Here is a 22,033-nt window from a genome sequence, read left to right as displayed (position 1 = left end):
ATTGCAGCCCCCCCCCCCCCGGCAGCCTTTGAGTAAAGAGCTGCCAATAGGAAAGGGTTGGTCATCAAAGCCTTTGGGATTTCAGCCAGATGCAGGACCATGGCAGAATGCAGATTTGCATTGGGGGGTGGATCCACATGTCACTTGAGGACTTATCACCAGCTTTAAGAGGGGATTGGATAAAAATATGGAGCAGAGGTCCATCAGTGGCATAATTGTCCATCTTGGAGTTCAATTATGCTTGTCATACCCTTGTTCCTGGCTCCGCCCCCAATGTCTCCTGGCTCCACCCCCAAAGTCTCCTGGCTCCACCCCCAAAGTCCCCAGATATTTCTTGAATTGGACTTGGCAACCCTAATTATAACAATAGTAATGGTGGAACTAGCAGGGCTTTTTTGTAGCAGGAACACCTTTGCAAATGAGGGCGCACACCCCTGTTGTAGCCAGTCCTCCTGGAGCTTACAGTAGGCCCTGTACTAAGAACCCTATAAGCTCTTGGAGGATTGGCAAGCATCTGTTTTCATGAAAGTTAAATTTCACCCATTCACTTACAATATATACCGTCCTCGCTCACCCCTTGCTTTCTTAAGCCTCTTCCATACATTAATTGTTCCCTGACATAATAATAATCTGCACACTGGTGACTTCTCTTTTTTCTTTCACAGGGCGAAATGGGGGAAAAGGGAAACACTGGTAATACTGGCCCCAAGGTAAAGACTCTAGCGGTCTCTCTCTCTTACTGCCCATAGAAAGAAGAGTCAGATACAACTCTTGTTCATACCGATAAGCCTAGTTAATTGTTCTTTTCAATTATTTTCTTGACAGGGTGATGTAGGGGAGAAAGGAGACAAAGGACAGGTATGAACACTCTAGCTGAAACAAAAACATGGAGCACCGAAACTTAAGTACGACTCACACAAAAGTCTAGTAGGACAAACTCACACTTTCTTCTGTCTAGAACAGAAGTCCCCAACCGCTGGGACCGTGCAGGGCCAGCCCCAGGGCACATAGTGCCCCAGGCAGCCTTGCCGCACACCCTCCCCCGCGGTGCCTCCTCCTCCCTCCCTTCAAAGTTTTAAAGCCCAGGAAGGTGCTGTGAAGCCCCCTTCCAGGCTTTTTAAAGGCCAACTGCCTCCCCATCAACTGATTGGTGTGAAAAACCATATCAAAGGTTGGGGTCCTATGTCCCTCTGGCGCACTCATGATCAGCGCTGGGGGCGAGCCACCGCTGAAAAAGCAGCGCTGCCCATGCCTCCTCCCCACTATAGCCGCTGGAAATTCAGGCGCGTCAAGCCATGCCCCCCTCCCCTTTCCACTCCAACCTTGGAGAAAAGCACCTTTCGATGCTAGGAAGATCCGCGGCTTGAAGCATCTGAATTTCAAGCCATGCCCCTCTCCCCTTTCCACTCTAGTCTTGGAGAGGAGCACTCTTCAATGCTAGGAAGATCCATGGCTTAAAGCACCAGAATTTCCAGCTATGGCCACTGGAAATTCAGGCACATCAAGCAGGGCCAGCGTGTAGGAGTAGGCCAAGTAGGTGGCCACCTCGGGTGCCACTTGGCCTAGGGGCGCCACAAGGTGCCCCCTCTCCCCATGCCCCGCTGCCGTCCCGAGGCTTGGGCAGCCTCCACAAAGTCAGGAACAATGGCAGCGCCAGCACTCTAAGTGTGCCTGCTGCCTTTGGGACTTTGTGAAGGCTTCCCGAGGCTTGGGCAGCCTCCACAAAGTCAGGGGTGTGTGGCAGTGATGTCATCATGACGTCATCAGCGTGCTTGCACTCTGTGCGCATGAATCAAGCTATGGGGGTGGGGGCGGCGGAGGAGCAACATCTAGCCTGGGGAGCTGGAAACTCCAGCACCGGGCCTGGTGTCAAGCCATGCCCCCCTCCACTCCAGCCTTGGAGAGGAGCACCCTTCGTTGCTAGGAAGATCTCTTTTAAGAGGAAACAGCATGGATATACGGGGCTCTGGGAAGGTTGGTGATGTTAGGGGTCTCATGAGCTGCCCCCTATCTTCCGCTGGGGTGGCCCCTGTCTCCTTTTCTCCTCTTCAGATTAAGAGTCTCTTCCTGGAAGGGTTCCTGACAGGGCTTTGTAGGTGATAATGATAAAAAACACCATGAATCCAACCCAAAAGCTAACTGGTAACAGAATATGCTCACCTGTCTAGCTTCTGACAGAAAGTGAACTGTGGCATTCGGAACCAGCCGAAGTTTCTTCAACAGCAGTCTCATAAAGAGTGTGGTACTGTGGTCTAGCCTTGAGGTTTCTGTGACATGGATCCATGTGGCATGAACCCAGATTGTCCCATTAGCAGGGCTTTTTTTGTAGAAGGAACTCCTTTGTATATTAGGCCACACACCCCTGATGTAGCCAATCCTCCTGGAGCTTAGAGCAGGCCCTTAGAGCCCTGTAAGCTCTTGGAGGATTGGCTACATCAGGGGCATGTGGCCTAATATGTAAAGGAGTTCCCGCTACAGGGGGGGGGGGGCGGGGAAAGCCCTACATGATCTGAGCTTATATCTTTGTTGGCCACAATAGAAACAGAAATGGGCATCTGGTTTTTCATTGCTGTTTTTCTGTTGATCATCTTCCATCTCCCCAAACAGAAAGGCATACGCGGCTTTCCTGGGGTACCTGGACCCAAGGGACAAAGAGGTATAGATGGATTACCTGGTCCAAGAGGCTTGCCTGGTCCAATTGGAGAGAATGGAGCACCTGGGCCTCCTGGATCGCAGGGTCCTCCAGGCCCAGAAGTATGTTCTGATGCCCTCTTTTTAAAAATATTGCTTCCTTCACCATGTTTTGGCACTCTACTGGTTTCTTGTGATCTGAATTATTAATTGTGACTTTTTAAGGCTGACCTTTTTCTAGGTGTAGAGCCAGCATGGTGTAGTGATTGGGAACAGCCAGGACTCTTTATCTGGAGAACTGGGTTTGATTCTTCCCTCCTCCTCCACGTGAAGCCTGCTGGGTGACTTTGGGCCAGTTGTGGTTCTCTCAACCCCACCAGCCTCACAAGGTGCCCGTTGGGGACAAGAGGGGGAAGAAATGCAACTGAAAGCTGCTTTGAGGTAGAGGGGGGGAAAGATAAAGGTATTCCCCTGTGCAAGCACAGAGTCGTTACCAACCCATGGGGTGACATCACATCATGATGTTTTCTTAGCAGACTTTTTACGGGGTGGTTTGCCATTGCCTTCCCCAGTCATCTACACTTTACGCCCAGCAAGCTGGGTACTCATTTTACTGTCCTCGGAAGGCTGAAAGGCTGAGTCAACCTTGAGCCGGCTACCTGAACCAGCTTCCGCTGGGATCGAACTCAGGTCGTGTGCAAAGCTTGGACTGCAGTACTGCAGCTTTAACACTCTGCGCCAAAGGGGCAAAGAAAAGCAGGATGTAAAACCTTTTTCTTCATTGGGATGGCAATACTGTTATTTATTATTATACCAGGTTGGTATTTGTGGCTGTCACCATTCCCCCTATTATTGCAACAACTTTGTGAGGTGACACAATATCTCCCTGATCAAAGTCCAAACCTTTAGCCACTGCAAAACATTGCTTCTGCCGAACTTCCATGTTCATCTTTGTTAGTGTCGTTCATAGTGGAAGTCAATTCAGGTTCAAACCCCAAACGTGTACAGACAGATCTTAATATTCTGTACCACTGCCACAGCTTCCCCCAAGGAGTCCTTGGAAGTTCAGGGAGAAAACTGAACATACGGATTTATAGTGCACACAACTAAATGACTGATATACAAACTTACCGAACAGTTTTAGCCTTCTCCATTCGCGACTGCTGTCTCCCCCTCTTCATTTCCTTGCAGGGTGGGGCAGGAAGTGGGAAGGGACAGAGAAGGGCAAAACTGATATCTGGAAATGATTGGCTGATCTGCTTGTCACTCAGTTCCATTAGAAAACCAACTGGCGGGGCATTTGAACATTGAACTGGCAAGGCATTGTGACCCCCCTTTTCTCTCCCTGCTCTCATAGTTTGGTCAGGATGCTGAGAATTTTCAGATAGAGATCCCTAGACTCTTCCATAGAACACTTTCCAGGGTTCTGTGGCAAAAGAGAAGGGCCAGTAAAGTAGTTCAGGCCTGCAGTGAAGAGACGCACTCAGCAACTATAAAGAAATGCATGAATAATTAGATAATTCATTTTGGAAGCGTGTTTTGAAGGTACCCTGACACAACTGTACTGCCTGTATTTCCCTCCTAGGGTCCAGTGATGCCTGATGAACAACTGTATCAGTTGTGTCGTGCTGTGTTCCTTGCCCACGTAGCCCAGGTTGCAGCTGGTGTCAGATACAAATGCGCCAGTGCATGTCCTTCCGCCAACTTGACACTGATAGGTCCCCTGGGACCAGCTGGGCCAGCAGGGCCAGCAGGAGAAAAGGTGAAGGTTTTGTGCAATAACGCATGTGCAATAAAGTGAATCTCTTTTTGCCAGCCTCCAGGTGCTGGCAGGAAATCTCCTGGGATCAGAACCAATGTTCCCTCTAAGCTGCAGAGTCTTGTGAGCGAAAATCCTACTTTGTGAGCTATTGGCATTAAAGCTGTGAGCTAGTGACATTAAAGTTGTGAGCTGCTGCATAAATTAGTGTGCTCTGGGGTCATCCTTCCTGAGCTAAGACAAATGTGTGAGCTTGGCGGCTAAAAATCTGTGAGCTAGCTCATGCTAACTCAGCTTAGAGGGAACACTGATCAGAACTGATTCCAGTCGCAGAGATCCATTCACTTGGAGAAGATGGCTGCTCTGGAAGATGGATTCTATGGCATTACACCCCATTGAGGTCTCACCCCTCCCCCACCCCCACCCGGCTCCACCCCCAAAGTCTCCAGATATTTCTCAACCCAGAAACATACTGGCAAATATACTGAAGAAGTTATGGGCCAGCAATAGAGAAGAAACTTTACTGTGGGATTAAAGGACCAGGGTACTGTATGTGGGCAACATTCTGGAGCCTCACACCACTGAGCGATTTGCTTCAGAGTTTTTGCAGTATCCTGAATTTTATGCATGTATAGAAGTCTACACTTGGAACAGCAAGAAGCTGGATTCCTTATCTGGTTAATTCAAGAGCCATTACAATGCATGCTTTTATTCAAATTCATTCCCCCAGCATCTATAGCTACTCCAAGCCACTACACTATAACAGTTCTTGATGGTCTTTATTAACAAGCCTCCATTAATTATTTTTCTTTTGTATAAGAAAGTTTAACCTGTGCTTTTAAGAACAGTGGTCTTAGACCTCCCTCTGGGTCACAAGGCTCACAGTGGAAACTTTTTGCTGCTTTTCAAAAGAACCTGCTGCTGCTATGCACGTAGGAAGGGGAAGGGCACGATGCATTCTAGCATCTCTAATGGAAAGAGAATTACAATGAGGTGAGGTTATACCTCCTAACACTCAGTTTGTCCCCAGCTGTTTTGCCCTGACCTTGACATTGGACAGGTCATACTTTAGGTTTTTCATTTCCAATCATGGGATCCTGACGTCACATGACTTCCTGCTGTGTGGATCCAATGCTGCTGCAAAGGGTGAGTCTGAGACGTGGGAAGATTTAAGACAACCGCCTTAGAACATTCACACTTGGAAGACCTGAATATCTCAGACTATTTCCAAACAGAAAGGACTGTAGCACCAGAAAAAAAGGCAGTGGTCTGACCCAACTTTATTTCACAAATACACTCGATAAGCACCTGAACGTGTAAATTGACTCCACCGAAAAACATTGTGATTCGAGTCACGTCAGTAAGTGTGAAAGTTCTAACTGCGGCATTATATCCATGATGACCCACTCACAGACGCAAGCATTCGTGATATTGCAGTCATCAAATTACCATGAAGCAGATACAAGGCAGATCTCTGTAACTCAGTTTCTGATCCTCTATAAGGGTAAAGGTAGTCCCCTGTGCAAGCACCAGTTGTTTCAGACTCTGGGGTGACGTTGCTTTCACGTTTTCACAGTAGACTTTTTACAGGGTGGTTTGCCATTGCCTTCCCCAGTCATATACACTTTCCCCCCCAGCAAGTTGGGTACTTATTCTACCGACCTCGGAAGGATGGAAGGCTGAGTCAATCTGGAGCTGGCTACCTGAACCAGCTTTCGCTGGGATCGAACTCAGGTAGTGAGCAGAGGGCTCCGACTGCAGTACTGCAGCTTTACCACTCTGCACCACAGAGCTCTTTTAGGTCCTCTATATCTCTCTGCAATTAGTGTTGACGATGTCCTATGATCAGATGCCACAGTGAACCTACATGCAGACATTTTCAGAGGCCCAAGTTTGGGTGCCCCTGCTATATGCGGCTAGAACTGTGGCAAAGGACCTGACCAGCCACAGCACCAAAATTAGGGATTTCCCTCTCCGGGGAAATTAGTCTGTCCTTTTCTACTATTGTCTTCCTTCACTAGTTATTGTTGATCCTTCTGTCTGTGTTTTGTTTTTATATACTTATGTGCTTAAATAATGTTTTTCTTTGCAACCTTGGGGGAAAGGTAGCTTTGAAATGTTTTGGCATTTGAAAATGAAAACCTGTATTTCTCTGGAAACAGGGTCAGCCAGGTCTTGATGGACTAGAAGGTGCCTCTGGACCCATGGGATCTAATGGATCTCCTGGAACTCGAGGAGCCGATGGAGAACCAGGTAAGGACCCCAATTGTATGTTTGTGAGATCTTAATTACCCCTTTCACCTTTTAACTGGGGATGGTATAGAATTTTGTAAGCTTCCTGGTTCGAATCAGATATCCTTTCAGTTTTGCTTCTTCCTCATGCGAATCAAACCCGAGTCATTTTCAGTTTTTTCTGTAAAATGTGTGCACCACCTAACGTTTAGTGTCTCTCCAAAAACCAGCGTTTGTACACTATACATAACTTACGTGTATGTACATATGTACGTATACATACTGAAACCGATGAATCTTCAGTACTGACAGCTTCATAAGCAGAACAAAACCATTCATATATAGAAACCAAAAAGGGACATATTTATCCATTCCTGTTTCTGGCACTTAGCATGTTTGCTTTGTTTGTTTCTCACTGACCAGGAGAAAAGGGCCAGAAGGGTGAAACAGGAGAACTAGGAACAGGCCTTTCTGGGCCTGATGGACACCAAGGTGTAACAGGTAAAATGCTGTATTTTAATCCTAATTGTCACCTGCTTTCCAGCCACTTCCTCTCAAAATGTATTTCATGGCATTCTTAGTATTGGTGGATAATTACAGGCTATGCTTGAGGTACATATTATCCTGCCTTGTAGTGTCTTTACTCCTAAAAGGAAAGGGTTCATTTCAGCAACATAAAACAACAGTGATCAACCAATTTGAGACCAAATCTTTGGGAATGTAATCATAAAATGTAATCAAACCACAAGAAATACAAATCACCTATTATGATTAATATTTCTGGATTACTCTGCAATAGTACTGCAGATTTCTGTGCAACAGTCTTGGGATCTGTTATTACCAAACTCCAAGCTGGGAGAAGAGGCAGACTATAACTCGTGGTGGATGACATATACTGCAAGACGGGCAGGAGTACAACTGTTAACTCACCTGGGCCTGTTTGCAGCTTTCGATACCATCAGTCATGGTATCATTCTGGATTGCCTTTCAGGACTGGGACTGGGAGGCACTGTTCTACAGGGGTTCTGGTCCTACATCAAGGGTAGGTTTCAGCGTGTGGTTCTGGGGGACTGCTCTCTGCCCCTTGGCCTCAGGGGTTCCTCAAGATTCTATTTCATCCCCTATGCGTTTCAATATCTATGTAAAACTGCTTAGGGAGATTACCTGGAGATTTGAACTGAATATCACCAATAAGCAGATGTCATTCAGCTCTCACGCTACCGGCAGATCTCAGGGAGGACAAGTTGGCAGCTTAGGGGTGCTCCTGGACCCTAACCTCTGGTTGGATAAACAGGTAACAGCAGTGGCCAGGTGTGCCTTTCTGCAACTTCAGTTGATGGCTCAGCTGTGGTCCTTCCTGGGCAAAAAAGATCTTGCCAACTGTGATGTGTACCCTGGTAACATCTAGATTACTATAATGTGCTCTACATAGGGGTATCCTTGAAGATGGTTTGGAAGCTGCAGTTGATAGAGAATGCTAGTGTTGACTGGAGTGGGCCATAGGGAACATATCCCTCCAGTCTTGGTCCATATGTATTGGCTTCCAATTTGCTTCTGGGCCCAAGTAAAGGTGCTTCCATTTACCTTTAAAGCCCTGTGTGGCCTTGTCATGATCTTAGACCTAGTGTGGCCTAGAAGGCGGGGAGAAGCCTACTTAGGAGTTGCTAGCGGGCCTATATTTCCCAGGATCCCTTCTGTCCCTGATTGGGCAAAAGCAGTTTTGAAGGGAAAACTTGCCAAGAGGGGTGGGACCTGGAGGAAAGCATGAAAAGGCCAAGCTAGACAGGGTTGTTCTCTCTGGAAAAGGCTGAGCTGGAGGCAGGTTGTAGCTGGAGAGGGATCCCTCATCCAAGGAGGGTGAGTTGAAGTCAAAGGAAGGGAACCGTTTAGGTAGTTGTGTCAGATTTTTATTTCTTTGTACCAACCTTTACTATTTCTGTATTCGCTACTGCACTAAAAAGTTTTTACAAACCACAAGTCCTCGCTTTTCAGTCACAAATAAAAGGTTTTGCTAATAGGACAGGGGTGGTTGGGTACTTTGGGCCTTCCCATGCAGACCCTTACCAGAGTGGTGGCAGCCAGTGGAAGGCCCTTCCTGGTCACCTGTTGTGTGACAACCCTGGAACCAATATACCTTAAAACCACCTTTTCCCATATGAACCCCCTTGTTCATATTGGCCATCTTTGGAGGCCCAGCTTCAGGTATTCCACCATCTGAAGCTAGATAGGTGGTGATCCAAGAATGGGTTTTCTCACGTCATGATACCATAACACTGGAACTCCCTCCCAAGGGATTTTCATCTCTGTCAGTGTCTTCTGCTAACAGGTGATTTTCTTGTTTTATTTGGCATCCCCCTAATAATGGTTACTAGCTTTCCTCCCTGGTTCCTGGCATTTGTGTTTTTAATTATAACTTTAAATGTTGTTTTTAATTGTTCAAATGTTTTAATGTCTTTGTGTGTGAGCAGAAAAGCGGAATTTTAAATAAAATATACTTATTAAAGATCATTTGCAGTGTAATCCAAAAAGAATTACACTCTTGGAAGTCTGTTGAAGCCAACTCTCCAACGTAACGCTTTTTAGTATTACACTGTTAGTCAAAAGTTTGCATTACACACTGAGAAACATTTTCATTTTCCTGATACTTTCCCTCAACAATGGTGGTTTTTCTACTGATAATTCTAACAGAAAACAGATCTTCTTGGAACAACTTTCTGTGGGAATGTTCTTTTCACATTCTTTTAGAAACTTTAAGAAAATGAAGACAGGGTTTGCTCCACATCTGTCTACATTTCTACTTTTGAGATGTCAAGTATTTAATGGGTTTTTTTTTAAAAAAGCCACTTATTGCATTTTCCTAGAAGTAATCCATCAATTATGACATTTCTTCCCCAGGATTTCCTGGTTATCCTGCAGTTTCCAGAAATGGCCAACCAGGGATATCAGGGCCCCCTGGATACAGTGGAATGCTAGGGCATCCCGGACCTTCTGGTCCACCAGGAATCCCTGGCCTGTGTGAAGCAAAAGACTGTGATGTTTACATTCCCACCCCACTGGTTCAGCAGGGACTAGCGAAAGGACCAACAGTTTAAAAAAAGAAACTTAAAAAATGTGGAAAAACTCGTATTGTTGTTGTAATATATTCAAATGAGATTCTGATAAGCTATTATGAATAAAACCCAAATATCTTTTTTTCTCGTGTCACAGATGTTTCAGGTGTGTATATTCTTGTTCAGTTTATTGTTTTCAAAACGTAATACCTATACATGCATACAGCCAAGAGTAACTGACAGTGCCACCCATTATTCCATAGTTAAGTTACTGAAGGCAATGGGGTTCTTAGAAGGGTGCAGCTGCTTAAGATAGCATTGTGAGAAGCAATCTAGCTAACAGTGGCTCCTATCCAGTTTGGGGTAGTGGTTAAGTGTGCAGACTCTTATCTGGGAGAACCGGGTTTGATTCCACTTACGGCTGCTGGAATGGCCTTGGGTTAGCCATGGCCATTGTAAGCCGCCCTGAGCCCGCTTTGGTGGGGTAAGGCGGGATATAAATCGAACAAACAAACAAATAAATAAATAAATATGACTATGGTAGGAGTTGTCCTTGAAAGGGCAGCTGCTGTGAGAGCCCTCTCAGTCCCACCCACCTCACAGGGTGTCTGCTGTGGAGGGAAAAGATATAGGAGATTGTAAGCCACTCTGAGTCTCTGATTCACAGAGAAGGGCGGGTATAAATCTGCAGTTTTCTTACCCCCCCCCCCCCCAACTCATTTTCTGATGAGGAATGTTACATTGAACTGTCTGTACTTTATGAAATTAACCCATGCATCTTCTCTAATATGACCCTGCCTTTACCAAATCGACAGGAATACATTTCTTCTGGTTATAAAAGTTAACCTTAGAGTGACCTCATCAATGCTTATGTAAGCAAGTGCTAACAATTTACAACTAATTTATGGCAACTCCAGCAAGTTTTCAAGGCATGCAAGAAGCTGAGGTCACTTGCCATAGCTTCCCTCTACATAGTCTTCCTTGGTGGTCTCCCAGTCAAGTACCAGCCCTGCTGAGCTTCCAAGGTCTGACAAAACTGGGCTATACCTTATCATTCCAGATCCCCATCAATGTTTAGGTAATGGGGAAAAGGAAAAAGCCAAAGAACTTCAGGATGGATGTAATGAGGAATTTTCTATATCCTAATATTGGCACAAGAGTAAGATGTCGCTTCAGAAGTCTTTATACAGACTACTTCTGACGAGCACTTAAGGAGTAGCAGCCTCTCTACCAGACGTCTATAAAGCTATTTAGTACTGTTTTCATCTTGTCCTAGTTCTAATATGTCTACTGATAAGTAAGTACATCACCTAATGTACTTGATGTGTCTGATTTATTACTACCATATCATTCTGGTTCTGGTTGCAAAATTTAAGAATTTGGAAGAAACAGAACATCCAGTTCCCTGGTTGAGTCAACCAATTGCTGCAGTTAAGGCTAGCACAAGACAATGGTATAACTTCTCTACCACTTTAAGGATTTGGCCCTTTTTATAGCTTGTGTGAGTGGAAAGAGTTATCGAAAACTGGAGCGTCCCATTCATATTCAGGATACGATCAAGCACCCCAAGCTATGGCCAAGACTACGTTCGTATAATAAATTTAATGTCAAACTTTTACACAAGTATATTAAAGGAGGTTTAAAATTTTATTGCCAGAATAGTAAACGTTATGCTGTCAGGCCTGTACTTTGTTACACAAAGAATAAGCAAGCAGAAATGAACAGAAATGATTGGCCACTGCAAAAAGAAAGGACAATCTTGTACATCCTCCCTCAGCCATCAAGTGATAGAGGAGGACACAGCCCATGGCAACCGCAGTGCACAAGCAATTATTCACTGCAACATCCAAACTAAATCCAGTGATACAAAACTGACATGGGATTTAGGCTAACAATTTGCTGTAGAACATGGCCAATGGAAGGAAATGGACAACATATGCAAAGTACAACAGAAAAGATGCAAAACAAAATGCATTAAAGAAGATACTACAATTTTTTGCTTTATATCACCATGGCTTTACAAGTCTGCACCCAAAACAATTGAATGGTTTAAAAAATATTGGGGAGAAAAGCAGCAGCAATACTTTCTTTGTAGCTTGCATCTTGGTTTAGATTCTATTCTGCAGCTTAGCTATTGCACCCAAGCCAGTACTAAGTTTACCACCAACCAGTCCCTTTTTTTTTGGTTTGTTTTTGCTAATTTTCTTGCTTAAAGAGATTCATACAGGTGAAGATGAAAAATTAAGAAAAAGCTTGCTGGTTTAGCTTCTAGCGCCCAAGGGAGCTGCTGCTGCTGATGGTTGTATAGGTATAAGAATATGAAGTATTTGTGGCTGCGTCAAAACTTCCCCTCCTTGATCCACTGCGAGAACCTGAGCGGGAACCAGATCGAGAGCCTGAACGGGACCCTGGTGCCGAGGAGACATTGTATGGGCTGGATATGCCTTTGGACGAAACAGAAGACGCTTCTAATAACCTAAGCCCAGTTTTATCTTCCACCATGGAGCGATTCATCGCATCTTTGTAAGAGATCTTCAGCTTTGTTTTTGGACAGGTCAGAATCTTTGTGTAGCTGCTGGTGTCTTGTAATCTCTGGGCAGTTCGGCCATCAATCAATCCTTTTCTGATGGCTTCTTCAGTACTTATTCGTCCACCTACTTCAGGATCAATAAGGCCTCCAGTGATAAATTGAAACTCAAGGAAGCGTTGGCCAGCCTCATAAGGCAGCCATTTTTCCTTCACTGCCTCTGCCGCTGACATTCTCTTTCGACCCTTGATCCCTTCAAACCCTATGAAGGCTTTCTGAGCTGGCTTCAGTCGTGTAGCCATTTCATGGTCAATGATGCCTTGGGAAACTGCTTCCTGAAGGGAAAGCCGCTGACCTGTGGTAGGACACACAATGCCTCCTGTGCAGGCTTGAGCTTCAAGTAAGCGCTGAGCAGTGATGCTATCAACGATGCCCCGTTGCACAGCTTCTGATATGGAAATCTTCTCCAAGTTTTCAGTGTCAAATATGGCGGCAATGGGAGTTGTTTCATCCAAGGATTCTGAAATGGAACCACTCTTCAACACTGTGGAGGAGCTTCTGACACTCACTACTGTGGGAGACCTAGTGACAGACTCATGCCGAAAGACTTCATCCCCACCATTTCTGCTGGCAATCATATCAGCAAATTGTGTGAGGCTTAATGATCCAGAACGGTATTGGTCAAAAAATTTCCTGTCAACCTGCCCTTTATCAAGGGCATCCTGAATGTCATACTGGTTGCCCGTTTTTCTGTCAACAAGGACTACTCTTGTGCTTCCATCTGACCCTGTAATAGTTATTTCTTCCCATTCACATTCCTGGTCAGAAAGCTCCATGTAAGTGTCATAATCTATGAGACCTTTGTTGTATGCCTGTTGGACAGACATTTCCTTATTTGTGTCCGGATCCACAATGACAACTCTGCGCTTCCGAAGTGTATTCTTTTGGGAAGTCTGTACCACTTTCTTTTTCTCTCTCAGGGGTAGAAGGCAAAGCCCAGTTGCTTCATCAGTTATACATCTTTCTTTTAACTGCAGATAGGTCAAGTTTTCTTCTGTGTTAGGGTCAAAAAAACCTTTGGTATCATCACTGGGATCCAACAGAATTTCATTGAGCTCTTCATTGAAGAACCCACGTTGGTATGCAGTCTGGACTGGCAAACGATGACTTTCCTTGGGGTCAATGATCCCACCAGTGGCTATCTGAGCTTCCAGCAATCGGATACCGTGACCTTTCTCAATGAGTTCTTTGTTCATTGCCTGGAACAAGGAGATGATATTTCCTGTTTCTGGGTCTTTGTATCCAGTGACTGCTCTTTCAGCTGACAGAAGTTTCTCTTTAAACTCTATTCCTACCAGGCCTCTCTTATAAGCATCTTCCACTGTAAGCCTTGAATTGCTAACAGGGTCCACAATGAATCCAGTGGCTGCCTGGGCTTCTAGAAGCTCAAGCGCTGTCCCTGGTCTGACCAAACCTATCTTCATGGCCTGATAAACGCCGAGCTTCTCTCTGGTGGCCTCGTTATAGATACCAGCTATGCAACTGGAGCCCTGAAGGAAATCCTTAATTCGGTCAGTGACTTCTTCAACGGTGATTACCCCCGTTTCAAGATCATTTGCTGTTGATTCTCGAATGATACCAGAGTTGACCAATTCAGAAATTGTGACCTGCTGCCGGATCCCTTGGAATGACATACTTCTCTTCTGCACAGGGAGGAGGAGTAAACCAGTGTGCGGTTCGATTCTACATTTATCCCTCAGCTGCATGTAACTTATGGCCTTCTTAGAGACTGGATCGATGAAGTGCTTGGATGAACTTTGAGTATTCAGAACTCTAAACAACTCTCGATCAATCAGCCCACGGGATAAAGCAATATCTTTTGGCAAGAAGACACTATTGATGGGGTCAACAAACCCTCCCACAGCTAATTGGGCCTCAAGCAAACGCATACCAGTCTCCCTGTCAATCAGATTTTTCTTGATGGCTTCTGACACAGGCACTGTTTTCCCTGAGAACGGGTCTTTAAACCCAGTGACAGCTTTTTCAGCAGCATAGATTTGCTCCCTATCGTCAAAATCGATCAGGTCTCGAGCAATGGCACTGTCAACACTCAACAATTCATTCCGGTGGGGGTCAATCACACCTCCAGTGGCTGCTTGGGCTTCCAAAAGCAGGACTGTATTTTCTGGTGTTAGGAGCTGCTTCCGTTTTGCCTCCACTAGAGAGTACTTGTCCTTGGGACTGAGAGAGGCTCCAGCTATAGCCCCAGCTCCTCTAAGGTATGGTTCGAGATCTGCTGCAACCTCCTCCACTGACTTCTGCCCCCTCAGCAGCTTATCCAGAGTGCTTTTGTCTATGAGCTGACATTCATACAGCTGGACAGCAGTTATTTTTTTCCGAAGGCCACTGAAAAGCAATTTGGAAGGATCGATAACAAAGTCTTCTTCCGTCTGGGTGCCTCTGTGGGCCCCATAGGGACGCTGCTTAAGCTTCTCAATCTCTCTCTGCAGTCTGAGGCGCTCTGCATCCATCTCCGACTGGCTCTTCCTGCTTGTCTCCTCTAACCTACTCCGATACCTTTCTTCAATCCTCTTAATATCTGCCTGCAACCTCTCAATTTCTATCAACAAGGAATTCTTCTCCCTCTCGCTCTTTTCGCGCTCAGATTCGATCTTCCTTATTGTTTCTTCTTTCCGGGAATATTGGCTCTTCCACTGATTTAGATCATTCAGGATCTGCTGCTTCTCACTCTCCAACCTCATTTTCAAGCGAGATTCTGATTCTAGCGTTCCTTTAGTACGATTCAGATCTTCTTCCAGCCTCAAGAGCCGTGCCTTGTCTTGTTCCAGGGTGTTTATTTTTATCAGCAATGCTTCTCGCTCTTGCATTATATGATTACATTGGTTTTTGGATTCTTGAATCCTATGGGATGACTGTGTAATAAAGGAAATAAGGAAAAGGTTAGTTTTCTATTTCAGTGTCTAACCACAGTCTTTATTCATTCGCTATAATTCAGTCTGTCCCATAAAGGCACAGGATAACTGCACACCTGAGTAATTAGTACGGTATTATTGAAGCAATTTTGGATTGCTTTAATATCTAATCTGTTTATTTTACTTCACGGATATCCTGCCTTTCTCCCCAATGGGGACCCAAAGCAGTTCAGATTGCTTTTCTTTTCTCTATTTTATCTCATATGTAAGAAGGCAGTTATAGAAAATGTTCTCATAGTAATAAAAAATGTTTTAAAAGAACATGTTCCTTTGGACAAAATCCTGGGCCCATCAAAAAGGAGTGAGATATTTCCTGAACGAATAGATTTCAGTTGCAAAATTTCAGCAGAAATAAATCAGAAATTTCACAACAGCACCCATAGCTAAAGAGCTCTTATAGGCAAGGGAGTGCGTGGGATTTGATGGACACATGGATCTCTTGTGCAAGAACTTCTTCATTAATTTAAATGGAGAATGTGATCTACATGGCTTCCTTTTGCATTTAAGTGAACTAGGAATTCCACCCTCCCCCCCCCCACTTTATGTTGTATTCCTTGTTTATATTAAATATATCGTTTTTGCGTTTGCAGTACCACATTAGACTGCATTCTACTCAGGTGGCCTCTGAGAACTGAAAGCTTCAGTCAGCACAAAACTGCTGACAGGAGCACAGCCAGCCTGCTATACTGCAACCCTGGCTCCCTTTCTTTGCGGTACAATTCAAAGTGCTCTAAGCACTGAACAACTGCTACAGAGTTATTTCAGGACTGCTCTTATATGAGCCTGCCCATTGGGTAAGGTCAGCTATGATATAAGCAGGGTAGTTTTTGGAAGGATGACCTCAAGGAATACCAGGGCTGTAATGCAGAGGCAGGCACTGGTAAGCCGCCTCTGAAATGTCTCTTGCCTTAAAAACAAATCAAGCTCGCCACCTAGTGGTGCATAACACTAAAAGAGCTAGAACTGTATTCGCTCTTCCTTTCTGTGGCAAGAAAGGGGGCTGTAAAGGACGTGGTCTCCTCTGCTGTGGTGCCTCATCTCTGGAACTTTCGTCCTGAAACTTTCTGCAGCATGAGACTTGCTAACCTTCTGGTGCCAAATAAGGCCCCATCACCATTTTTAAAATTATAATTGAAAGTTTTTGTGTTTTAAAGTAAGCTGCGTTTTTGTTGTAATTTGCTTTTTAGTTTCGATTTTTGTGCTAATTACAGCCGCCTTGGTAGCTGATCCCTAAAAGGCATAGCATGCAGATATTTTCCAATAAATAAATGAGGAATAATTTCATATGGCTGAAATTAGCACTGGGCTGATTTTGAACCATCTGAAAATTTATGTTATAGGGATATGGCCTGCAGCAGTAATGGACCATGCAAGAGCATTCATCTACAGTCTTGTCTAATAGCAGAAATCTCAGCAAAGTTACACTTTACTAAGGCAGCTGTCTTCAATAGACTTAGATAGGGGTGGCCAATGGTAGCTCTCCAGATGTTTTTTGCCTACAACTCCCATCAGCAACAGCCATTGGCCATGCTGGCTGGGGCTGATGGGAGTTGTAGGCAAAAAACATCTGGAAAGCTACCGTTGGCCACCCCTGACTTAGGAGAACTAACTGTTTAGGACAGTGCTGCAAATCTGCAAAGCCTGAGAAACAAAAAATGAACTTCAGGCTGGCCTGACTGGAATTTAAATGGTTATAATCAGATCAATATAAAATGTAGGGTCAGATTCCTGATGCCATAATTTCAGGAAGTCTGAATTTTGTGAATGCCATTATACTGATGATTCAATGTTAAACATCCAACCATCAGGAATAAGGATCTTCATCACCAATTTGTATAGTTAACTGGAACGAATGCAAAACAGAGAAGCGGAGATGGCACGTGCATGTGGTATGAAGAGGGAGACTGTGATTAAGACAGTAAATAGATAACACATTGAAGAAAATGTTTCTAGACCAATTCTAAGACTTATTGCACCAGCAAAACAATGCAGCTCACCAAACACAGCTAAGGCACACCCTCCATTAATTAATTAATTGAACCATAACAATATTTACTGGCTTGTTCTCATTAATTTCTGAGTTTCATGGGTGTTCTGGAGACACAGGGGAGGGGCCACGGTTCAATCAAAGAACATGAGCTTTGCCTGCCCGCAGAAGGTCTCGTTTCCGGGTGAAGGATCTCACAGGGTAGGTGTTCGGAAAGACCCTTCTTTAAAAGCTTGGAGAGAGATTGCCAGTCAAATTAGACAATCCTGAGCTAGATGGACCAGGCAGATTCATATGCTGATACAAAGCTTAGAATTGAAGAGCTGCCATCAAAAAAGAAAAGCAAGGACAAAGCCAGGAAGATAAGATCATCTTACTTAAGGACTCCCAATACACGCTGCCCGAACCAATGGCCACAATCTAACAAGAGTTACGTACAACTAAGCTCACTGATTTCCGTATGACTTAGTCTAGCTCACTGTGTTGGATTGTGGCCCATTTCTTCAACATAAAAAGACATGATATTTATAACAACTATAGGAAATCAATATAACTATGTATACATGTACGTATATATAAAATATATAGGTATATATACATAAACATCTATAACAAGCATCACAAATATCTCTCTCCCCAATATAATTATGTATACATATGTATATACATGCTTTAGAGCCAGTGTATATACACACAGTATACACGCATAATACCTTGTAAGAGAATAATGGTTTTGGAAAAAGCAGAGGACTGTCTTCAATATGTAACTTCATGAGTCACATATTGTATATCCCACCAGAGTGAGCCATTAGATAAGTAGTTCTAAGTGTAATTCTCTCTTTGGGAAAGATAAAGGCATTAAGGCAGATTTTGGATCCTAGCCTGATCATCCAGTCTAGCAAAACCTGTTTAGTGATGGTACAGGCAGCCAACTGAGCTCTCTCTGTCTTTTAAATTGTTCTTTTCTAAGGACTGCTATGGTTCATAGAGGAGCCTTTGGGTTGCTCTAAAATGTGTTGGTTCAAATAGTACCCAAAGAGTTTTTACACCAATACAGCCAAAAGCAGGGCAGGGAAAACTGAGGGTTGGACACAAAGGATCCCTCATATCCCCAGCAGGCTGGTTAACAAGCTATATTGTTTCTTTACACTAGCTTGTAGTACATGCAGTCTGTAGAAGGGGTCAAAATGTGGACATGCAGGCAAATCACAAGGGGGAAATCACTAAACTAAAATTCTCGTTGATTCATTTTTGTGTGTGTTAATTTGATCGAGAATGCATTTGAAAATGCATTTGGTGTTAAATTACGGGGGTTGAGGGAGAGCAAAGTTGCAATCAAATATTTGTGAATACCTCCAAAGCCTGCTTTTGGTATTTTTCAATTTCCTGTCTCAAATTTTCCCTTTCTTTCTGTAAACCATTTATCAGACCCTGGAGCTCCAGGGTATGCTTGCTGCTTGTTTGTAGCTGACTCTTTAGTTCAATAATTGTGGCATTTTTTTCCTCATCCACTTCACATCTGCCCCTTCTCAGATCATCATACTCCAATCTTAAATTGCGCAATTCCTCCTCTAACATCAAGTGTTCTTTGGTCAGGTTCTCAGTAAGAGACTGAAGCCGCTCGATTTCTATCTTGCACTCATTGAGGCCTTTGCTCTTATCCTCAATCAGCTTCTGCAAGTGCTCGTTGCGTATGTGAGCCTGCTTGAGATTGTCCTGCTCTTGGACAAGCTGGCGGCGCAAGGTTTCAATCTCTGAAGTGTACTTCCTTATCTCCTCCATGCACCTCTGCTTGTCTCTCATGTGGCTATCTAGCACATCTCTTTGGTGCTTCAGGTCATCTTCACTCCTTTTCTTTACAATCGAGACCTCCTCTATCTGCTGAGTGAGGTTTGTGACTTTAATTGTTTGCTCCCTGTAAGACCGCCTCATCGATTCTAATTCCTCTTCTACTTTTTTCCGTTTGGAAATCTCTTCAGTTATGGCTCTAGACTGCCTACTAAGCTCCTCCTCCAGCTTGCTCTTCTGGTGCTTCAATTCTTTCATGGTGCTCTGGAGCCTGGTGTTGTCTTGCTCTTTCCCTTTTTTCTCTTGTGTAACTCTTTCATATTCGCTTTTGAGGCGCCCCAATTCCTGCTCCTGAACTTTAAGTCTGCTGATGGTCTCTGTTGCGCTGATGTTGACTTTCTCCAGATCAAACTGGATTCTTTGCAACCGGATATTTTCTTCCTCCATGGATTTCCTCTGGTTTGTTTCTGCTTCCAACATCTTTCTCAGCTTTTCAATCTCTTTGTTTTTCTCCTTGATTGTTTTCCCTGCGTCGTCCAGCGACTGCTTGTACCGTGTGGTCTCTTCAGAGTACTTCTGAACGGTCTGCTTTAACTCAATCTCAAGGTGATGTTTCTTTTGGGAGATCTCTGAGCCAACTGCTTTCTGTTGCTGGACACTTTCTTCCGCTTGTCTAAGGTTCTCTGTGGTCTGACTTAATGTGTTTTTCAGTCTCCTAATCTCCTCACACAAGCTCCTATTTTCTCTCACAACGTTGTCGAGTTGTGCTCGGTAATTACCAGTTTCCTCTTCCTTTTGTATGGTCACCTGATTTATTGTGGTCTTTGTGATATTAATCTCAGTCTCATACTTGTTCTTTAAACTAATCATTTCCTCATCATAATTGTTCCTTACCTTAGCCAATTCATTCTCAAGTTCCCATCGGCCTTTAGCCTCTTCTTGCAGCTGAATCTTTAATCGTTCAAGCTCCTTGGTTTTGTCTTGGATGGTCATAGCAGCATCTTCAAGCGCCTGCTTGTACCTCGCATTGTCCTCGTTGCGTAGTTGAAGGACCTGCTTCAGCTCCAGCTCCAGTTGTTGCTTATGTTGGATTACTTCTGTGCCGCAGGCCTTCTGCTGAAGCACATTTTCTTCTGCCCTTCTCCGTTGTTCCGTAGTTTCCAAAATGGCCTCATTGAGCCTGACAATCTCATCCTTCAGGTCTCTGTTCTCCCTTTGCAGTCTATCGATCTGGCCTCGGAGGCCCTTGGCATCCTCCTCTTTCTGGGAAGCTATCTGGTGGATTGTGGTCTTCTTAATGTTAATTTCTGTTTCATACTTGTTCTTTATATTACTCATCTCCTCATTAAACTGGTTTCTTACCTTAGCCAGCTCATTCTCATATTCCCTCTTCCGTGTCCCCTCGTCTTGAAGAAGAACCCTTAACCTTTCTATCTCATACTCTTTCTCCTTGATGATTTTCTCAGATTCTATCTTTTGCCAACCAAGAGTTTCCTTCTCATTGTGCCTTGTTTTCTGCAACTGGTCAAAGTCAGACTTCTGCTGCTCATATCTGTCTTCCAGCAGCTTCCTTTTCCTCTTCTCATCTTCAATCTCGTAAGTCAGCCTTGTGATCCTGTCATTCAGATCTTTGATTTGACCATAGCATTTGTCCAAGTTTTGCTTGGCAGAACTGCCATCCATCTCAACTTGTCTCTTTATTTCTTCCAAACTCATGAGTTTGGCTTTCAGCTGGGAACAATCCACTTGGAATTTCTGTAGGTTCTGCTCCAGGAATTTGTGCTTATTGCTGTTGTCAGAATTGGCATCTCTGGCCAATCTGAGCTCTTCTTCCAGTAGTTCTATTTTGGTGCTTTTCATCTGTAGAACCAAAAGGGAGAGGCAACATTATATGAGATGACATTTTGACCACTGCATAAAATACAATGTGCCATTTAAAGCACAGTGAAAAAATGAGGGGGGGAAAGCATTTTTATGAGTTATTTGCATTCTCTTGTTTAATCCTAAAAGACCAGATCTTACTGTTCAAGCACACAATTTAATATAAGTCTGGACACAATATCCCCTACACAACAGGAATAATTTACTGTATTTGAGAAAATGTATTGTACCCCATGTGTTTAAGAATCTTAAGACTGGTGCCGAGAACAGAATTAGGGCCACGCCCAAGACTTAATTAAGCCCTACACCTCTTAATTTGACATTCCAACATACAGTAACATGCTGTTCATATATCATGGTTGAACTGGTAACAGATGGCAAAGAGAAAGAAGAGGAAAAGGAAGAAGAGGGAGGAGAAAGAGATGGCTACAAATCACACTGTCCCTAAAGTGGTGCAATTCCTGCTGGATTTGCTGCATTGCAAATTGCTGATCTAGCTGATCTGCGGGGTGACATGATAGAGGTTTACAAGATAATGCATGGTATGGAGAAAGTAGAGAAAGAAGTACTTTTCTCCCTTTCTCACAATACAAGAACTTGTGGGCATTCGATGAAATTGCTGAGCAGACAGGTTAAAACGGATAAAAGGAAGTACTTCTTCACCCAAAGGGTGATTAACATGTGGAATTCACTGCCACAGGAGGTGGTGGCGGCCACAAGCATAGCCAGCTTCAAGAGGGGTTTAGATAAAAATATGGAGCAGAGGTCCATCAGTGGCTATTAGCCACAATGTGTGTATATATACAATTTTTTTTGCCACTGTGTGACACAGAGTGTTGGACTGGATGGGCCATTGGCCTGATCTAACATGGCTTCTCTTATGTTCTTAGTTTGATGGTTCTTCAGGGCTGAGAAAAACTAAAGTTGTACATACTCCATCTTCATTAAGTGGCTTCATGTAATCCACATAGTGCTGTGAAAAGCATTAAGATTCTATAGAAGAAAAGTAGAAAATACTCAAATGGCATATTAGGGTCTAGCAAGAAAGCCAAAACCTAATATTGTCAGAGTGTTACAGGAGTGTGAGAGACAGAAGCTTACAGATATTTGAGTTAGGAAGAAAAAGGGGGATCTGAGAGCGAGGAGTATTAGTCAAGTGAATTGTGACACCTCAGTTAGTAGTTA

The 22,033-nt window shown here is 44.1% G+C and overlaps 2 protein-coding genes across 4 annotated transcripts in view; one reads left to right on the top strand and one right to left on the bottom strand.

The window, feature by feature from the left end:
* The first annotated feature begins 671 nt into the window (after positions 1-671).
* On the top strand, positions 672-9,826 carry LOC132574759 (collagen alpha-1(IX) chain-like). The gene is made up of 7 exons (XM_060242997.1): positions 672-710; positions 826-858; positions 2,608-2,754; positions 4,217-4,393; positions 6,553-6,643; positions 7,046-7,123; positions 9,518-9,826. The coding sequence occupies exons 1-7, from the start codon at positions 672-674 to the stop codon at positions 9,712-9,714; spliced, it is 762 nt and encodes a 253-aa protein (XP_060098980.1). The 3' UTR covers positions 9,715-9,826.
* A 1,476-nt stretch (positions 9,827-11,302) lies between these two features.
* Positions 11,303-22,033, bottom strand: part of DSP (desmoplakin) — a 63,311-nt gene continuing 52,580 nt past the window's right edge. Inside the window, exons 23-24 of one of the 3 annotated variants that reach the window (XM_060244201.1) lie at positions 18,533-20,827; positions 11,303-15,132 (exon numbers count right to left, since the gene is read on the bottom strand). In XM_060244201.1, coding sequence (XP_060100184.1) covers positions 11,941-15,132; positions 18,533-20,827 — 5,487 coding nt within the window. In that variant the 3' untranslated portion in view covers positions 11,303-11,940. The remainder of the gene's footprint in view (positions 15,133-18,532; positions 20,828-22,033) is intronic. The other 2 variants (XM_060244202.1, XM_060244203.1) reach the window with 2 other exon arrangements.

The sequence above is a fragment of the Heteronotia binoei genome, chromosome 7 (assembly GCF_032191835.1).
Source record: "Heteronotia binoei isolate CCM8104 ecotype False Entrance Well chromosome 7, APGP_CSIRO_Hbin_v1, whole genome shotgun sequence".
NCBI lineage: Eukaryota > Metazoa > Chordata > Lepidosauria > Squamata > Gekkonidae > Heteronotia > Heteronotia binoei.
The sequence above is the reverse complement of the archived record's forward strand: the minus strand, read 5'-3'. Positions and strand labels throughout refer to the sequence as shown.

What these genes read in the sequence shown, in the direction of transcription:
- LOC132574759 (XM_060242997.1), top strand. Translation starts at nt 672, where the DNA reads ATGGGGGAAAAGGGAAACACTGGTAATACTGGCCCCAAG. An exon ending in AGGGTCCTCCAGGCCCAGAA is followed by an intron (nt 2,755 to 4,216) that starts GTATGTTCTGAT and finishes TTTCCCTCCTAG; the next exon opens with GGTCCAGTGATGCCTGATGA. An exon ending in CAGGGCCAGCAGGAGAAAAG is followed by an intron (nt 4,394 to 6,552) that starts GTGAAGGTTTTG and finishes CTCTGGAAACAG; the next exon opens with GGTCAGCCAGGTCTTGATGG.